Here is a 20852-nt window from a genome sequence, read left to right as displayed (position 1 = left end):
CAGAATAGATAGATAGAAGGAGAGTGGTTGATAGAAAGATATGCAGTACTCTCTCTCTCTCTCTCTCTCTCTCTCTCTCTCTCTCTCTCTCTCTCTCTCTCTCTCTCTCTCTCTCTCTCTCTCTGATTGACTGGAAAGGTTAGAAGTATGTACATTTATATTTTAAAGGGTAAAATGTTTAAGATGACTTTGAAATGATATTAATAATATCATTTCAAAGATTAATACAGTAATAGGATAATAGTTTAAGGTGTATTTGATGTAGGATGCTAGTTTAAGGTATACTTTTGGTATCTGAACTTTGAAGATAGGCAGTTATAAGTGTTTTTAGAGTGGATGTTAACTATTCATGGGTTTTAACTATTCATGGGGGGTTGTAGTACTCATCACCTGTGAATATGGGGGGTTTCCTGGAGTAGTACTACCAGAATATACAGTGTACATATGTTTTTTATGTTAGTTTTGTTTTTTGGATCCCTGCATTCTTATTAGATATTCTTTTGTATAAAGCAGTTTATAGGTTATTTTAGGGCTTTTCAGGAGTATTTTTCATATATTAGGTGAAAAATTGTAGCAAGGTGAAGTTAAGGAAGCTAGACAACCACTTTAGAAGAAAACAAAGGAATAGATGAAGAGTAAGAGGGAACCAAAAGAACCCTGCAAAGAACCTGTAGTATTGTTTACAGCATCCCTTCCAAGGCATACTACAAGTAGTAAACCCCTGTGGGGTCACAGATGTGTTTTTATACCTATGGGTATGTGTGAAGTAATATTAGAAATTTTCTGTGCAAAGTACTTTATGTTGGCAAAGTTGCAACAAATAGTCTTGTCACCTCAGTATCTCTTAGTAAGCCAACTTGTCCTTACTAAAAATCTAGCTACACTCTCGAATTTTGATTCATTGTTCTAAATACAGTACCATATAATTATAAGAAAAGGAAAAAGTAAATTAGAGATGTATTTCATAAAAACAACACTAGCCTTGCATATTCATTTTGTAGCAAAGAACATATGTGTTGCCCTCTAAGGAATACCTTATGTTACCATTTACATTAATTTATGTTATTGATTTTACCTCTATCAGAGGGTCTTCCCCAGTTAAAATAATTTTTCCACGTGTGTTGGAATTGATTTGGAAATAATTAGCACAATATTTTAATTAAACTGTGTCAGTGGAGTAAAAACATAATTATTCTGATGTTTACTTTAGCATTTATTTATATACTTAAAGTTTTCAATATTCTGGAAGCTTCAAGGCTTTGATGGCTGGGTTTCTTTGTGATGAAGTCAAGATATCATAGTAATTTTATTTTTAAACATTAAAAAGAAAATTAAGTGTATATAAAATAACCTCTAAGCAAATGTTAAGATTTAGACGTCCCCTAAAGTGAATTGTTTGTTATATACAGTACTGTATAAAGAAAAAAAAGGGTATTTATAATTTTTATATATTTATGAGTTTTATATGCCTTTTAAAGGTTCTTTTCAAGGTTATGACAGTCTCTCTAGTAAAGTAAGAAACATCGGTGATGGCTGGCTGCCTTCTTTCTAAAACAAACAAGAATGAAGAAAAGTTAAAATTTTCACTTACCATAAAACCAAATCATTCCTGTGCATTGGTCATGAACTGGGGATAACCTGTACTTTGAAGTTTAAGGTAAAGTGTCCTGTGATGGTGTGGATAACCTGTTATTGAAAAAAAAGTTAGGTTTTGTGTTTCATTATGCTGACAAGTATTTTCTTGTGGTTTTAAAATCACTTGTTGGGGGGGTGGGATGCTGAGCACTAATTAAAAGAGATACACCATAGACCTCATTTAGATTTAACTATAAATCCTTTTGCACTCACTTTAATCCCTTGATCTTTTATATTAGGTATTTAAAGACTTATTGCTTGCAGGGATGGAAGAAAATTTTATTAAGCACATTATTTGACTGAATTATTGAATTATTTGTTTTAATTTTTAATTTATAAATCATTAAGCACCTTTACACTCAGTGTCTTGTTCACCTATATTAGTGGTTGGTGCTATAATGTAATTTCATAATTTTTTTCAGAGAAATGGTGGATTGGAAAATGTCTCCTATTTCCTTCTGATTGGAACAGGATTTCACATTATTAGTCTTTTAGGCACCAGCTTAGTTGAGGAGGAACATCAGACACTGTACTTCCTAACAACCAGCCTTCATTTTTCCTTTATTTTAAAACTTTTAATTCAGGGAATGAGACCATTGCAAATGTACCATAGTAAAGCCCAAGGAAAGGAACGGTTACCTTATGAGGCAGATGTGGACACTAGTGAGGGAGAATTACCAACAAGTGTCGGAAAAAAAGGTAAACGGGAATCTATGGTACAGAAACTCAGAAAATCACCTCTCAAGATAGTAGTGTTGTTGATCATAAGTGTCACATTAAGCCGACTCATGAGATCATGGAATTCAACCGGGGACAAATGGAAGCATCTAGAGGATTTAGGAGATGGTATCCGTGCCTCAGGATCTTCTGTGCTAGCACTTGTTGTGCTCAGTGGCTTAGTAGTGGCAATCTTTCTGTTTTCTCAAACTTGTTTGCCGCTTGTCCTTGTTACGTGTGGATGTATATTTGGTCGTCATTTTCAGTGGAGTGGTAAAAGTTCTGAACTTGGTATAATAGAGGCTCAAATATCTTACTTAGTGCTTTTTATATTATTTGTATATGGTCTGTTGAAAGCTGGACTAATAACATGTAAAGCTCATGACAGTAAATCGCAGAAATTACCTGATGTGTATGACCCTGAAGAGGAGAAAATCAGCATAGTGTTGAAATATACTTATGCAACAGTTTGCCTTTTGTGTTTGCTCCTCCAAAGAGCAGACAATGTGGGACTCATTTCCCTAGTGTTTCTACAGAATCATATTGTCAGTGCAGTCTTGTGTAAACTTGTAACACATGGCATAATCTCAAAGAAGATGGCAGCACTAGCTATCAATTGGCTGGCTTTTGCACATTTCTTTTACCAGGTAAGCATTTTAGTATTTTTGTATTAGCAGTGTTTGGATTATCACCCCAGTAAGTTTAAAAATTACTTCAGGAAAAGCTGGTAAATTCTGTATAACAAAGTAAGCTGGCCTAAACTCACTTGTTCTCTTTCATCCTATTCTCATTATCTGATTGTTTCTATTTTTTTTTAGTTTGTATATGTTGAGTAATGATTTCAGTAGAGTAAAAGTCATTTTTAAACATTTAGGAATAAAACTTTGCCTTTTGATAGTAGTAGCTTAGTATATTTTGCTACAATTTTATGTAATGGGACCTTCCACTGGGCATGTCAGAATTACTGTATTTTTTACTGAAGTACAATAAATAAATTTTCTCTCTCTTAACTGCACAAAAGGTCCAAAGGGTTTGGAAACCTAAAAAGTGCAGTTAAGAGAATATTCTTATGCTTAGCCTATGCTAAGGCCTCCCAGTCAGTAACATAACATTGTATCTTACTTAACCTGCCATGCACACATGTTGGTGTCAAAAATTCACAGCTTTGGCAACAGTAAAAGGTTTCATGGCCTATACTAGCAAACTTTGCCTTCATGATACATGTTTACTATAATTCTGTGATGACTTACAATAATGAAATACTGTTTAGTATATTGCTGACATATTCTCAAAACAATTTTTCGCTAGAGAATTTTGCTCGCAAATAAATAGGTTAACCAAAAATGATACTTTTAATTTTTGGCGAGTTCAAGTTTTTTCCTGCGTGGATACAAACTTTTGTCTTTTATATGGATATATCTTTAGCAAAAACTTGTTCAGTCATTGAAGCTTGGTAACAAGATAGTTAATTAAAGGTAAGGAAGTAAGGGGCTGGTGAGCCATGCACTCACTTGGCTGTCAGTGTCACTCTAACAGCACTGCTAATCAGATGTCTTCACTGATGCTGGGCCTCCTACATGGCTGTTGTTGTTGAAGCTGTTTTCTTAACTTCTTTTGACCCTGTGTTGGTGACTATCTTTTATTTTGGTAATGTGCAAACATTCATGCCTGGTTCTCTTTCTGTGTGGGAATTTGATCAGTGAAGGTGGGCAAGTGTGTGGGCACTATATGTCACCTATGATCATTGACAATCATCGTAGGTTATTTTAGTTGAAGACAGTATTTTGAGCCATTGCTGAACTGAATAGTGTGTCTATCATCTGTCGCCTGCTCAGTAGAAGCAGTATAGGTCCAAGAGGAAGAAGTCGAAGAAGACTCCTTTGGTGTCTTCTGAGGACAATACACTTTTGTTATCTTTTACTGACCCTCATTGACGACATATTGCAATGACCCGTGCTTCTGTTAGTGGGATGCTTTGGCTTGCTTTTGAGGAAGAATGTTCCTTACATAGGCACTATAATCTTTACACTGGACTATAATCTTGGATTTCATAGAATATTCTTTTTACATATCCACAGTGAGTTATTCTTTAATTGTATTCTTTTGCTCCCTGTACTAGGTCTTAAGAGGATACACTGACCTTGAAATTTTCAGGATGGGACACTGGATGCTCTTATGGCTGTTCCAGTTACTTATGTTGACCCTTCTTTTCCTGCCTCTCCTGCTTCTGTTGTACCAACTACTCTGTGTAAGACAAAGGAGTTGCTGAAGGTACTATGGCCTTCTTTTGGGTTAACACGTGAACTGTCTTTTGTTACCTCCTTGGAGCACTTGGCTTTGGCCAAGCACTTGATACCTAAGTTAGTCTCAGTAGACACTTCTGCTTCTGCAGTAACCTCTCCAAGAGACCACCATTGCTTATGTTCCTGTTGTTCCACTTATTCCTGTTGATGCTTTGTCAGCTCTGACCCTTTGAAAAGCATGAGCTTTCAAATGATATATAAATTTCTGTCCTCAGATCAGTTCTAAGCATATGATCAGTAACATATATCAGTGTTTACTATCGTGGGTGGATTTTATGTGCATTATCTCTACTGCTGCTGATTATAAGTACTAGGCATGAAGGTTTAGGAACCAACCTTTCCTCTTGTCTGTTTTGTCAGGTAATTGATCAGTGCATTGATCTTATCTTCCTCCAAAACTGGACTGCTCTTCCCCAAGGGACCCAAGCTGCTTATCAAAGAACCCAGCTGCTTTGCTTCCAAGGATACAAACTACTGTAGTGTTGAAGGTCAATCATCTTCAGGAACTCAGGCCATTGTGTGTATGGGGATCCAGTTTACTCGTCAATGGATGCTAGTCACTTTTACTTCAAAGGAGCCAAGTTTTTTTTTTTGCTGAGCTGAACCATACTAAATAAAAAGAACCAAGCTGCTCCCCTATGAAGTACCAAAGTTGCTTGATTGTTGTGGATATGAATCACTGTTTTGCTTTGGATCTGAGGCATGTTGCTTGTAAGGGCTTCAGCTGTTATATGTCCAAAGACCTGAGGTGCTATGTTTGTAAAGATTTTAGGTAATCTCCCACTTCAGAGTTGCTCTATTGATGTTATGGATTCAAGCTGCTGGATCACTTGGGATCCAGGTGGGTCATTGTCCAGTGTTCAGTCCATCACCAAGGCTTTAAACAGCCACTTGCAAAATAGGCATGGTTGAGGATTAGTTGAAGTATCAGAGCCACTCCAATAATTTGAGTACAGCTTGATTTTGTACTTCAAAGAATGGTCATGGCTGTGTGCTGAATTGTCATTCCATGTAGAATGATTACAGCTGAGAGATTGAAAGCATGGACAATCACAGTCGTGCATTTGGCTGTTGTGACATGAAGGATGGCCACAACCATGTGAGCAAGAGCACTGCTCACTATCCCTCCTGGGAGAACGTGAACTTGAAGGAGAGTGAGGAAGGAGTCTGTCCTGAGAAAGTTGCTTCACAATTGACTTCTTAACTGGAGCATTAACATCCTTCCTACAGACTTGTCAGACAATCGATTCCTGTTCCATGTACTGAGTAGGCCAAGGATCTGGTTCTAAGGCAGGAGAGACACAGACATGCGCTACTCTGATGGAACAGCCGTGCGAAGAAGAAGGAACGGGAACAACACATACATGCTTAGACGGCTGAGTATCAGTAAAAGGAGAAGAAGAGCGATGGCCTGAAGACTGCCTGCGAAACTTCTTCTTAGGAGAGACAATGAAAGCCTTCTTCCTCCAACATCTGACAGGGATGGGCAAAACGGAAGACAAAGAAGAGGCAGGAGAAGATGAGGATGAAGATGAAGACGAGGATGAGGAAGGCAATCTGCGATGTCTCTCCTGGTAAAACTAAGCTATACTTACTTACTTGGGTATCTGAAGCTCAACACAACCGTACTTCTTGAGAAACACACCTTCAACTCTGTCAAAAAGAGCCTGGACAAGAGAGTCAGAGGGAGCAGGTGTAGGAGACTTGAGGGAGGACATCAGCGGACCCTGCCTGGAAGGAGATGGCATGGAGATAGGTGTTGGGAGAGCCATTGACAGATGGGATGACGTCATGGAAGCTGTAGCATCGGAAACAGTCCCAGGGAGAGCTGTTGTGGCAGAAGTCGCTGGGGTACAAGATGACATGCAGTTAGACAAGAGGCCAAAAGGGTTGGTAACCCTGTTAGGCCTAGCAATGCCCAACACTCAGACATTTTCAGTGCATCTCCTCCTGAAAAACTGAACTAGAGGGAGCTGCCACCTCCCTCAAGGACAAGGACAGCAACATTACAAACAAGACCTCCCAGACCACTTCCCACAAATCTTCTAAGGACGAAACCAAAGAAGAATGAGAGGGAGAATAATCTTCGTGAGAAGAAGTAGCAGCGAGAGGAGACTTTGGTAAGGAAGGGCTGAACAAGAAGGAAAAGGAAGGGCTGAACAAGAAGGAATTAGAATGCCTGCCATCAAAGGAGACGAGAAGCTTCTTAAGATTGTGCTTTTGATTTCCTCTTATACTTCCTTTTATCAGCAAATCTCTTCCATTGCTCAGGAGACCAAAGACAACACACAGAACAAGGGTTACTTACACTGCAAACATTAGATCTGCACCTACTACAAGGTAGACAAAGAAGACAAGTATCGGGAACAGGGGTTGCTACCACCTCCAGGACATTGTCTCTGAAGTCTGGGAGGCTTAGCTGAAACAGTGGCTTGTATTCTGAGAAATGCAAATGAAACACAGACAACACAGAATCACACAAAATACACACAACAAAAAAATTTTTAAAAACCAGAATACTGTAGGCGTAACAAAAAAAATTATAAAACCCAGAATGCTGTAGGCGTATGCGGGAAGGAAGTCCGAAAAATTGGCTTGTTGCAAAAGATGGGCACTGAACCATCTAGCTACAAAGACGGTTAGAGAGACACTGATAAGGTGATGCATAGCGGGGCTAAAGCAGGTTGCGTAGCTTCCTCCTACTCCCGTATTGGCTGACCCCTGTTGCCATCAATTCCTTGTGTTATTTTTAACTGTACTCCAGCTAGCACCAGAGAATTTATCCTTACATTTAAGACGAAGGTTTTTCCGTATATGAACAAAATTCTATTTCTAAACAATTATGTTTTGTACTTACAGTTTGGCATTCTTTATAAACAGGTGCACTTAATCCATAGCTGAGAATACTTGGTGATCTTGGGTTCTGTTTATTTCTCCATCTTTGTAGTTAGGTATACAGTACAACATATGATTTTTAAATGAAGAAATTACTTTCCAAGGGGAATTTTCTGTATCAGGAATGTGTCAATCTGCACTGATAAGGGAATATACTTTACTGTATATGATTTTGAAGATAAAATTTTGCAGACTCTTAAATGTAAGTTTGTGTTTCTCTGGAATGCATCTTATAAGCCTATATAATTTTTCTTTTATTCTAAAGTTAGTTTTAAGCTGTATACTGTACAAAATTTCAGGAATTTAATTGTATATAGTGTTGTTATAAAGAGAAGTGCATTACTGTATAAGAATATTATGTATTGTAATGGAAGAATGGTCAAGTATTTTGTGATAGGTTTATATAATTGAATTTTGAAATTGTACTCTACATTATTCTTACTAATTTTCACAATTTTTTTAATTCAGGGAAATAGCAACAGCTTAACCACAATCGACATAAGTGCTGGGTTTGTTGGAGTTACTTCTTACCGTCCGGTACTCCATGGTATTCTCATTGCAACACAGACGTTTGGTGGAAGTTTCCTAACTTACCTTAGCTACTTAACTCACATCATCTCAAAGGATGGCCAGAAGGAAAGGTAAAAGTATTTCATCATTCCCTCTAACTCTTCTGGTGACACTATCACCTGTTTTTCTCCAATAGGTTGACACTATCACCAACTATTCTCCTGTGGGTTGTACAAAGGTTAAACCCAAGCCATCTCCATCTCCCTGTCACCATTATCTCATCTACATATATAACTTCTGCAGTTTCCCTTTTAGTACCATTTCTAACTCTATCCCACTATCTGACTTCTAATATTCTTCTTAAAGCTTTATTCTCAAATTCACAAAATCTTGTAGAGATACTGATTTATGTCTGTATAGTAATACAGATTGTACTAGATTTAAGTATACTGTACTGTAATTCTACTTTCATAGGCAGTTATTATTTAGTTGATTCCAGGTCTTATCAAATGTCTATTGTTTGATTGGCATTTTTTTTAGTCTTTCCCTAAGTTCCAACCTAAGGGTGGATACACATGGTCAAGCAGTGTTCGTTGGACAAACACTGTTACCATATCGTACTACGTAGTACGGTGATGCCATAAGTGAATATTTGAGGAGAACTGACCTGGCAACAAATGGTGCTACCAGATGTTGATGTATACCATAGTTTCTACTCCATTCGCAGGTCAGAGTCCGGCAAACAAAGTTCGGAACTGATGCCATTGGTCAAGATTGGGTGTTTTAACTCTGAGCCCAACATTAGGCTGCGTCCACACGATCGAGCTTTGTTCGACAAACTTTGTCCAGTGTGACGTCAGTAGCGGGCAAACTTCTGACTTTGCCCGCTGTTTCTCCGCTTCTGATATCACATCAGACAAAGTTCGTCGAACAAAGCTTGATCGTGTTGACGCAGCCTTAGTGTTGTGGTCTTCCACAAACACAGGCAATGCCTGTTAGTCCATGGTGATTGCTTCTGATGTCATCAGCACACCTTTACTTTTCCTATTGTTATCTGGTAACAGTGTTTGTCCTACGAACACTGTTCGACTGTGTGTACACACCCCAAGAGAAGCTGTAATGGATGCCATTGTTCCTCAATATTTGAAAAATTTAACCTTACATATCCTATTTCATCTTTTTGTGCATGCTCTTTTTGCATTATTTTTTTTATTTACCTTATTTGATAGCATATAAGAAGTATTTTTTCCAAAAAGATGGCTCAACAAATCACCCCCAGGCCATATATATGAAGATGAGGCTTCCCGTATGCTAATGCTATCCCTGATGCTCACTGCTGTAGCCTAATTTTACCATACAGGGTCAGTATCAAATAGCCCCATTCCATAATACTGTACTGTATTATTTACTTAAACAGTGTTTTTATTATTATTATTATTATTATTATTATTATTATTATTATTATTATTACAGGCAGTCCCCAGGTTACAGCTGTCTTGGTTTACAGTGTTTTGACTTAACAGCCCCGTTAACCCGATTTTCTGGTGCCATAAGCAGTTTTATGGCTCCATTACCAGTTTGTGGCACCATAACCCTGTTTTACGGTGCTTACGGTGCCATAAGCACTATTTATTCCCATTATAATTATGATGTTCCAGTTTACGACAATTTTCAGCTTAAAGCACGCTGTTGGGTATGGAACCCCTGCCACAAACCGGGGACCACCTGTATTAGCTGTATTGTTATTATTATTGGTACTGTATTATAACAGAAATTATCATAAACCAAGTACCAGTGATGTTCATCAGTACCAGCTGGTCCATCATACCTGAATAGACCTCAGCACACTCAGTTTTGGTACTTTCTGCTAGTAATGCATATTGCATCTAAGTTAGCTTTTGACTAATTAATAGGCGTAGAATCCAGCATTCGATAAGTTTAATGGGATCATCATACATTCAACCAGGCTTATCAAACTTATGGCCTGTCTAGTAATTCATTACTATTTCTTATAATTAACAACCACTTACTGGTCAGTGAAAATATTGGCATAAATAACAGCCAGTACTGACAACTTCCAAATTGGGAAACAGACATTTGCCATGTTAGTTATTGTAACATATGTGAACTTGTTAAAAACTTGGTAATTCCTCAATGGTGACTTCCATAAGTATACAGTACTTCTATTAGTATACTGTGCCACTAAATTTAAGTTGGACGTTGTAACTGCAGCTGAAGATACTTATAATATGCAGGCTGCAGAACATTTTGGAACTGGTGAGATCACACCTTCGCTTTATTTAAAATTTACAGCATTTATAAATAAAAACTGCATTTTTTTAACCACGCTTCAACTAACAAAAATGTAACTGAATTATATTTTATATAGCAACTAATTGCAATGAGGACATTAGCCCTGTTCCTACAGAAGGAAAGCCAGGGAAAAGTAAGGAAAATTATCGGAGAACCCTGCAATCCCTTATCAGGTCATTCAGGGCAGAAAGCAGCTACTTTTGATCATACCCAAGTAGCTTTACCCAACTCCTTCTCCAGGGAGACACATCTAAGACACTATTCTATGATTGGGTTCTCAAAGTGAAGGTACCTATATTTGGCCCAAACCAGTTCATACTTGGGCTTAGATGCTGATCCATAATGGAGTTAGGGAAGAGAGTCTAGTCATTGTATTCATCCTCCCAGGCTTACATTAAGCTGAAGTACTTGGGCGAGATACTTCACTAGTCCAGAAGGAGCTGGGTGCCTACACAACCTGTGAGCAATTGCTGCAGGTCCAAAAAATTATCTGTGAGTCTGTGGGCGATGTCCCTCTGGTAGAATCAGGAAAGGAACCTAAACTTAGACACCTGCTGTGAATGCCCAGTAAAACTGCAAAGTTCTTCCTATGCTCTGAAATCATGCATCCTAAAATGAATAAAATGGGTGACATCCTCCTCAGAGGAGTCACAACTTGTTAGGTGCCTCAATAGTCAGAGAAGGAAGGATGTTCCTGGAAACTACCTCTAGTGCTAGTCTGAGACAAAGAAAAGGAGACAGTACTCCAAACTAAGAGCTCAGGTCCTTCATGAAGTATCTTATGATTCACAATGGGCAAAAGAAAACATCCTGTCCAGAATCCCAAGTGAAGTCCTGGTGGAGGGGGTTGGAGAACACTCTCCAATCTCCCATCTGGAGCTGATGAGTCCTGAGACTATGCTCCACACTCAAGACAGGAGAGGAAAAGAGATTAGAGACCCCACCCCTCTGAGACCTGGACAGGATGCCAGAAAGAACTCTTCAGTACTTTTCCTCAAGACTATGCTCGTTAAACAGACTGTCTTGAAAGAGAAACCTCTTGAACAAGGCTTTGCCCAAGGGCTAACAAGGCACTTGCACTAGGCTGTGAAGGATGGATTTACCTCCCAACTGTTAGAAAAAAATCTGTCAAATCTGATTGTTCCTCCCAGGAAAGGAATTGGCACTAATACCTCCCTGAGTTTACTATGCTTATAGGCAAGCTTAGGTACTTTAGTCTTCTAAATGGGCACATTCTATCCTTTTTTCCTAACTGAAAAGAAGTATGAAAAGGAAGCAGAAGGACTTCACCCTGAAGCAGAAGCCAGAGAAAACCCATGTACCAGGTAACACTCATAATGGATATCTAGCAAAAGTCTAAGATGACGTTCAGGTGGGAACCTAGTAACCAAGTGGAGGGCATCTCAGTTTGAAATAGAGCTTTGAAATCAATGGATCTGCAGATGACAAGAAGTAAAACATATAATTCTGATGGCCAGGTACACGAAAGTAAGTGTCTCTCAACATTGTCTTCGCATGAAATCTTTCCCTATGATGGACTAATGCACTCCTTATGCCATTCTGTTTAAAAAGAGTAAGCAAATACTACTAAATGGTTAGGGATTGCACACTGGCTCCCATCCCAGTCAACCTCTCACATACTGGTCCCACAACTTCTAGTGCATCTCTCAGTCATTACTTTAAACCTTGCTTGTAAGGCTAGAGATTTTGGAGACTCGGAAGGGGAATATGAGACAGATTGGTGAGAGAAGGAAGGGCAGTAGTTTTGGTCAGCCTATGGCATTTGCCCTGGGAGGCCTGAAGTATCAAGGCCTCTGTTCCTTGTCTCTATATTATTGCCAAGGAGTGACAAGCAACTCCTAAATGTGTCACCCAAAATAATGTTAGTTATCTGATAACCATCCTCCTATTCTTTGCCCTTCCTTCCTACTTAACCATTAGCCGGAGGAGGATGGAAGGGCTTGAAAAAATCTCCCTTCACTTTGTACAAAGAAAAAACAGGGCTGGGACACCTGTCTGAATTTAGGAGTTGCTACTTTCCAAGCAAGAACCAGAAGACCTAGCCACACCCAGAGGTTTGTTTACAAATCACTTTGCTGCCACTAAGTATTGATAATATTTGCTGCCACTAAGGATTGATAATATTCAGTTGGTGGAGAAGAGATCTCAGGGTTCCCACTCACCTCTCCACCACTGACTCCATGTTATCTCTGAACAGGATAATGTAGTCTAACACTGATCTGAGAGGAAGTTTCTCATCCTTTCCGTTAGGAAGGAGGGATAGGATGGAAGTGTTCAGCTGCAACAAAGTGGAGTAGTAAGGAAAACTACGTTTCCTACCCCTGGTTCAAGTTTTACATCCCCTTCATGTGAGAACCAGCAGGCTGTGATAGTCATTTTTGCTGTGGAAGGAGCCATGATTGATACTACTAAGGCATCCTACATGATTATAAGGAAGTTGCCTGTTTTATTGCTCGATAACAGGAACTCTCCGATCCACATATCAGACGTTAACCTGATTAAAAACACCACAAGCAGAATGCAACCAGTGTCAAAACAAATGCTCTGCCTCCTGAGTGGCCCTTCAAGAATTCCATTCAGTAAGGGTCACGAGTGGATGGCAATGGTTACCTCCTTAGATCATCAGGCTAACCAACACTGATACGGGGTAATGAAAGAAAGCAAGACCCCTGCCCCTCTCCACCCAGTACAAATTCCTTAAGGCAAGATTTAAACCACCTACAAGGAGGATGGCATCAATAGCCTCGAGTTCTCTTCAGGAATAAACATACACAAATGCAAAGTTAATGCTGATCACTAAAAAAACAATTACAAAGCTGCAGCCTCTTGAAATTGTGGTTCACCAACTCCTATATAACCTCATATGTAACCTCTTGAAATACTTCCACATGATCAGTCAAAACCAACTTACTGAAGCAATGTGTTTGTGTATGTTAACACCCAAGTCTCAGTCAATGGCCTAGACTGTCTCGAGCATAAAATCACAGGGAATCATAGTGCAAACATCGTGTGTCCGCTCATGAAAGAGCCTGCTGATACACTGACAGAGTGGGGACAACAGCTACCTGATCTTCAAGAAAAAAGCTGTTCTAGCGAGCTTTAGGAGTGCTGTTGCATGAAAGACCATCCCAATCAGAATGTTACACAAGTACATTTGAATAGAACCTGCCAGCACTAAAGTACTAAAAAAAAAAAAGTATGGCACAAACCACCAACAACGCTGTATCCATTTAGTCTGATGACTGCATGCTTACTGAAGGAAGAAGGCAGTGTTAACCCAACCACACTTGCCCAGAAGGCAAGGGAGAAGAGTTAGTTTACATTTGTGAAGCAGTTCAAGTTAATAAACTCTCCCTTCACGTGGGAGAGACAAAGATCTGTAAACATCATCAGCTTCTGTAGTCAATGGATGGTTGCATTCCAACTGAACACTAGCAAGCACACACACACACCACTACCCAATCTCAAGCTGGTTTATCCCACTAAAGATGTATCTTGAACCTGTCTACCATTGGAGTGTGCCCGATCCTAAGGCTGAGACTGCGTTTAGCAGATAGGTTGGAACATTGTGCTTCACAGAAGCATAGGAGGAAGGACTACCTGTACACCAGTCCATAGACCAGATATGAACAGGATTTTATTTCCCCCAACAGCTGAGGTACGTGCATGGTCCGAGGACCAAGCACTCACACAGGTGTGTAACTGAGTAATCTTCTATAACAGGTTGTATAAAGTTGTCTCTGAAGAGACAGAAGGCAGAGCTCAAAAGAGATGTTCCCCGAAGAGAATACTCAGCCCCACACACACTCTTAAGAGTATGTACATGCCTAGCAAGCAGGTAATGCTTGGTTCACTCTCTATACCCCCAAGGGGGATAAGGGGGGAGGGAGCCCACCCCATTTTATAAGCATAGCTGGTGCGAACACCTTGCACCATGCCTAACAAATTGGTTGTGTGTAACCCCCGTCCCCTCAGAGACAAGGAAAGGGGATGTCCCAAACTCCTGAGTGCTTAGCCCTTAGAGCAAGCACCTGTCAGGAGAGCAGGGCAAGAAGACTTCTCTACGTTAAAATCTCAGGATTACACAAGGGAAAGCTTTGTTTATATGGGTAGGTATGAGGTGCCCAAACCTGCCCTCCCAGAGGCCACAAAAATCACTCGCAGGTGACCAAAAGCCTCCACCTTCCTTAAAAAATGAAGACACTTGCAGGAAACCTGAATGACTTTTTGCAAGAGGTCCTAGACTCCTGCTTTTTCTCCTCACATAAGGAAGGAGAGAAGAGGTGCAGGAGAGAACTTGATGACGAGGGAGAGGTAATGGAAGGACAAAGCTTCCCCTCCTCACTCAGGTCTAGCTTCCTCCCTTAAGAAGTTATAGTGGCCCTAAACTCCTAGTGGCTACAACAACAGCAAGTGATGTCATGAAACTCCTACTGGCTACTGGCTACAGCAACAGCAGATGTCATAAGTTGCAGAAACAGCAGATGACATCATATGGGCAGCAGCAGGCTATGCAGGTGACACATAGTAGACAAGAGAAAAAGGTAAGCTGACACTTAACTGTTGCCTCTTCTACCTATTGCCTCCCAACAGCAGTAGAGTATATTATCTCCCTTTACGACTCAACACTGCTGAAATTGCGAGGAAGTTAAATAGGGATTCCCCGGTTAACGGCTAATGACGATGTTAACCATATTTTCGGCCCTAGTATGCAGTTTATTGGTGCCCATGAACCGCTTAATGGCGCTGTTAACTGGTTAACGGCTAATGGCACCGTTAAGCGGATCATAGGCACTTTCAGCTTTGTACACTTGGCAAGGAAAGTCAGGATACAGTTTTTTTAAATCTTTGGATATATATTGCCCAATAATGCGACATCTGGCAACTTTAGAAAGGGGAGGAGCTTCAGTCTTATTGTGTTTGTTTTTTGCTTGACCTCCTATAACTTTCAATCATATTCTACAGTTCTAAAATCATTGATATTCAAATGCAGTAGTAGGCTTTACAGTATTCGTTCAAGCTGTAATTTGCAGCGACAGTTCTGAGCAAAATAAACGTTTTTCGACATAACCCATCAAGTAACCTTACACAAATGAATTTATGACACCACAGTGAACGGAAGGCTTGCATATCTCCCATAATGAAATCAAGAGTTAAATTTATCAATGTAACCTTACGAACAAATGAATTTATGACACCACAGTGATTATTTTTTTTAGGAAGGCTATATTTGCATAGTGTGTTTTAGCAAAAGCGAAATCTCAAATAATGAAATCAAGTTAGTTAAATTTTGAGCAATGTCAACGAAAAATGGATTTAAATAGGGAACAATAAAGAACTGCCATTAAATGCAATGTTATGATGATGATGAGTAAAAAGAGAAATTATCATTGCTGATGATGTAATAAGCCTGTTCACATTGGAAAACCTATTGGCCTGATAAATGGAGGGCTATTCATTTCATTCTTTTTTCTTTTAGAGATTGAAAGCGATACTATATTTGTATAGTGTGTTTTAGCAATGGAGCATTGTAGAGAGAGAGTAAATTTATGGCAACGTAAAAGAAAAAATTAAAAACATCCAGTTACTTTTGATTTCGAGTGTACATCCCATTGATTCGGTTAACAGCAATTTTCTCCTCACATCATACCAGAACACTCTTATGGATTTAAATAGATTTGGTCAACCTCAAAACCCTAGTTTGTCAGTAAAACAACATTTATTTTGCCATTAATTCCAGCTGACTTTTAACACATTTTGAAATTTCAAATATGAATGTGTAATAAATTAAAGAAAAAAATTATCACATTTCCTCATTATGATGATGCAATAACAAAGCCTGTTATATTGAATTAACATTGGAAAACTAATAAATATTGCCGTTCTGATAAACAGTACTACAAAGATATGTGAGAGATATCCACACACTATCTTTTTAGAACATCGAAAATCAAAATGAATCACTGAGTAGTAATTTAAAATAAATATAGAAATTAAACATTCTGATTACTATCATGATAAAGACATGCATGGTAAAGTATTTTAAGTATCTGAACGTTTTTGTTTTGCAAGATTTAACATATATGATATACTGTAATTTGCATTGTATTTTCATATTCCTAGCACCAGTAAAAACCTTTCTTTTTAGTGGTAACTGGGGAGATTATGTGTTTTCTGTAAGAAAAAAAAATTAAAATTCGATGAACTGGGGTCCAGGGCTCCGGAAATCTAATGAAAACTGTATCCTCACGGAAATAATTTTTTTTTTTTTTTTTTTTTTTTTTTTTTGTAGAAATTAGTGTACATCCCATTGATTTGGTTAACAGCAATTTTCGGTTACAGGCACTCGATAATGGAAAATAACCAAACCCCACCATTAACTGGGGACTGCCTACTTATACAAAACAGTAGGGAATCATAATGAAAAAAAATTGGAGAGAAAGAAGGAATTAACCATAAAAACCTCCACATTACATGAAGAAAACAAAAATCAACAAAATCAGGTTCAACTTTGCCGTCAGGAGGAGCACAGAAATATATCCTCAAATGGTGGCAGCAGTGGAAGAAGTGGCTAGTGTCACTTGGTGAGCGAGGGTTATTCCCCCACTCACCACCCCTTAACCACAATTTAAATACCTTGTTGCCTAGTTCAAGAACTGATTCCAGTTGGCAATAAAGGAAACCCCTATAGTATAAATACAATTATTTGCATTTCCTGAGGAACAAGAAGGGACTTTTGTTTAATAATAATAATAAATATTATTATTATTATTAAATAATAATCATAATAATATTTAATAATAATAATAATAATATGTAAACACAAAGCAGTGTTTACGTTGGTGGTCTGGTTAAGCTACTTACTGATATGTAAAAATGTAATATTTGCTTACACTATCTGTTGTATGGAAGTAATTAAATGCATTAAGAGCATGCATTGCAGCTGTAGTATGTACACTGCTGTACTGTACAGAAAATATTTGGGACACAACAGGTTACAACAGACTTTGCAAACATATAAGATGTCAGACTGCATTTTGATGATATTGATGAAAAGCTCTTCTCATTAAATGAGCCAGAAAATTACTTCATTGGCTAAAGATTACCAAAGGTGAAACCTGTGGAAGGTAGCTAGACGAGCAAATGCATTTCTGCTGAGAGTGAAACAAAGTTCAGGTTTGACAGGTTAGATAGGAGACACTCCATAAGGAGGGTGGGGAGATACTTGAATATTTACGTACTTATTAAAGTAGCTGTTCTTGACATGGCTGTCTGTGTCAAGGTATTTGTAAACAGACCTTAATTTGTATGAATACGTGATTTATTACATCCTTGACTTTTACCCACAGATGGCAACAGCCTTTGTATGTTTGGTGGGCTGTACGTCTTGCTACAATCAGCTTGTACCTGATTAATGTGACCTTCCAGCGCCATCACTTGTTTATCTGGTCTGTCTTCACACCAAAACTTCTGTATGAAGGTGCCCATTTGTTGGTACTTTGTATTCTCACTTTTTTTATGTGGGCAGTTGAAAAAATATGTACGATCTTGGAAGTTAGCTATAGATTTGAGTAATTCATGAATACCTATTTTTATTTTTAATTTTTTTTTTTATGAAAATAAGAGATCCTTGGTCTTTAATGTTATATGTTATTGCTCATGTGTCAAGGTTACAGAATTTTTTTATATCTTTAATACAAGTATGTAAGATATCTTTAATAAAAGTACTGTACTATGTAAGAGTTATGTCAGCATTACTTGAGAACTATTCAACAATTTATGTAAATGTCTGAATGTTAATATATTTGTCATAAGTACAGTCATAGGTACCTGACTCACCCTGCAAAGGGGTTACCATTTTTCAGTGTGCCTTGTGTTACACACTGTAGATGGTACTAAATGTTCTTTGCAGCATTCTTTCAGCCCTCAGCTGCAGTGCTTTCTGCCTTCCCATTTTCACACAATTCCTCCATTGGTCTCTTCTGGACTAGGCGACCAACTTCTTATCTTACATAGTTTTCAGTTTTAATTTAAGAAAAGCCCTTTGAGTGTTTTGAAATGTTGCTTGATGGTTTTTTTTAATTATAGTACAATAATGAAAATACTTACACGAATCAGATTAAGAATCCATCACTCTGAAATTTTATCCAATAGTTATAGTAATATATCCTCCTCCTAACTTTGTATATACAGGCAGTCCTCACTTATCGGCAGCATCAGTTAACATTTTGGTTTTATGACGCTTCGATAACGATGTCATTGCCCAAATTTTTGGTGATGGTAAGCGATTTTCAGCGTCGGTAAGAGTTTATCGGCTTCGGTAAGCGATTAATGGCACTGATAAGGGGTTTATTTGTGCTTACAATGCTGTAAACGCCATTTATTGCCATAATTATCGGCGATTTTCGGTTATCAGTGCTCAGCTGGGAATGGAACCCCCGCCATTAACCAGGGACTGCCTGTATGTGTGCAAGCTCTGCTAAAAGTTCAGCTTGAAGTACATTATATTGTAATACATTTGTAATGGAATTTTAAATGTTAGGGAAATGAAACTTTCAGGCAAACATCCAGTTTTCATTCAACAAAAAAAACTAATTACCAATGTAATACAATAGGTAAAACATTCGATTCGCTTTTTAAAAAGTTTTGTTATTGTTGAAGTTTTTCTTCCTCTGCACGAAGCTGGTCCAGCGACAGACCCAGGCCTAGACAAACCAGGTCCGGGTCAATCAGTTTGGTTGGCAGTGGCCTCTCCGAGGGCGCATAGAAACGCTTCTGATGGAGAGGGGGAAATATCTTTTATGAGTGGCTAGAAAGAAGTGAGTTCAGCCCAGATATCAGAGAACTCACTTGGTCTAGAACCCCTTCGGCAAGATCAGACCACGGCAGGCTCAACGAAGCTTTGGGTGCCTTCTGCAGTCTCCAGAAAGCTTCAAGGGCAGAAGAAAGATCCACGGGAGTGGCCGTGGTCTCTTTCCTGAGATCATTATACTGACGAATCAGTTTAACGATCTCAACATAGGTCCTCCGGAAAGGACCCCTGAGCCCTTGCAGGTCATGGTTTGGGCTACTCTCTCAGCAGGGGAGAGACCCTCATCAGAACCTCCCGATACCCGCTGCATCACTCGAGCATACGACTGTTCCACTCCTAGGACCGAACGGGGGGCGTTAGCTCTCGTGGGCAGGCTGGGATGGGAAGGCAAACGATCCATATTTCTAACCCTAGGCCTGTCCAATTCATGTCTCCCAGTACAGGCAGTCCCCAGTTTACGACGGGGGTTCCATTTTTACGCCGCGTGGTAAACTGAAAATCATTGTAAACCGAAAAATCGTTGAAAATCGTCAAAAATCCTAAGAAAACCTTACTTTTAATGCTTTGGGTGTATTGAAAACGATGTAAACTGCATTTTTATTGAGTTTTTCATAAAAAAAACTCCAAACTTTGATTAATCTGCCATTTTGGAGCCATATTTCTTCCGTCGGATCGGCATAACGTGTCGTAACCCTGGAGCACGCGTCGTAAACCGGTAAATAACTTCTGATGAATATAATTGAAAAGCGTCGTAACCTCAGAACGTCGTAAGCCGGACCCGTTGTAAACCGGGGACTGCCTGTACAAGCCCAGGAGGTTGAAGGGACAGGTGAGAAGGGCATAGCACTCTTCACAGACCTACTGGAGGCCGAAGCCCCGACAGGAGAGGAAGGCTGTGAGCAGTCATCAACCCGCAGTAAGGATGTCTGCAGGAGTCTGGGAGAGCGGACCTGTTCACACTAACGTTCACGGATGTGCTACAGTTGTCTTCAAGGCCGTGGCCTCTACAAGTGAAGGAGACGGGGTGGGGGACCTCCTTGTTGCTTCCCCAGGTGAGCACACCCGTGGGCCAGCTTCACCCTTTCGGGACCCTGGCACTGTTTCCTTGTGGAAACATATAGGGGGTGAGATAGCGCCTGCATGCTGTGTGCACACTCTCTCTTGCTGGGATGTGCCACAGCGGACTGCTTGCACTCACCGGTGTCACGGGAGTCTATGGGACCCCATGCAGCAGTTGATGAACCTTTACAAGTCCATGAAGAGGACTTTCCGGAACTGGTATTGGTGACATTAGGTTTCGTAGAAACCCATGCATCTTTGGTGAAGCGGGTCTCCGTGGAGACCCGTGTACACACAGCAAGCACAAGTTGAATGAAATAGGACATAAGTCGTAAGAATTAAGTATGGCAAGTGTATATGACGAGGTAGGCCTATGCTTTACAATCCATGATACCCAAAAAAATGTATATACAGTATGAACGCAAGGAAAACTCAGCAATACCCGAGGACAAAATGTTACTTACGCTATACATCTCTAAAGGAGAGTGAAGAACCTTATGTATAATGAAACCAGTAACTTCCAAAGGTAACTGTAAAACAAAATAGATAAGGATTATTGAGTCAGTACAGTAAGCAAAACAAGGATG

At 39.3% G+C, this 20852-nt stretch overlaps 1 protein-coding gene across 1 annotated transcript in view; it reads left to right on the top strand.

Moving 5' to 3' along the window:
* Positions 1-18217, top strand: part of LOC136828628 (GPI ethanolamine phosphate transferase 2-like) — a 63041-nt gene extending 44824 nt beyond the window's left edge. Inside the window, exons 10-12 of the mRNA XM_067086658.1 lie at positions 2058-2999; positions 8019-8191; positions 17744-18217. Of these exons, the coding sequence (XP_066942759.1) occupies positions 2058-2999; positions 8019-8191; positions 17744-17969 (1341 nt within the window). The 3' untranslated portion in view covers positions 17970-18217. The remainder of the gene's footprint in view (positions 1-2057; positions 3000-8018; positions 8192-17743) is intronic.
* Positions 18218-20852: the final 2635 nt, after the last annotated feature.

Source organism: Macrobrachium rosenbergii, chromosome 43, assembly GCF_040412425.1.
Source record: "Macrobrachium rosenbergii isolate ZJJX-2024 chromosome 43, ASM4041242v1, whole genome shotgun sequence".
NCBI lineage: Eukaryota > Metazoa > Arthropoda > Malacostraca > Decapoda > Palaemonidae > Macrobrachium > Macrobrachium rosenbergii.
Note: the sequence above shows the minus strand (reverse complement) of the source record. Positions and strands in the feature narration are given on the sequence as shown.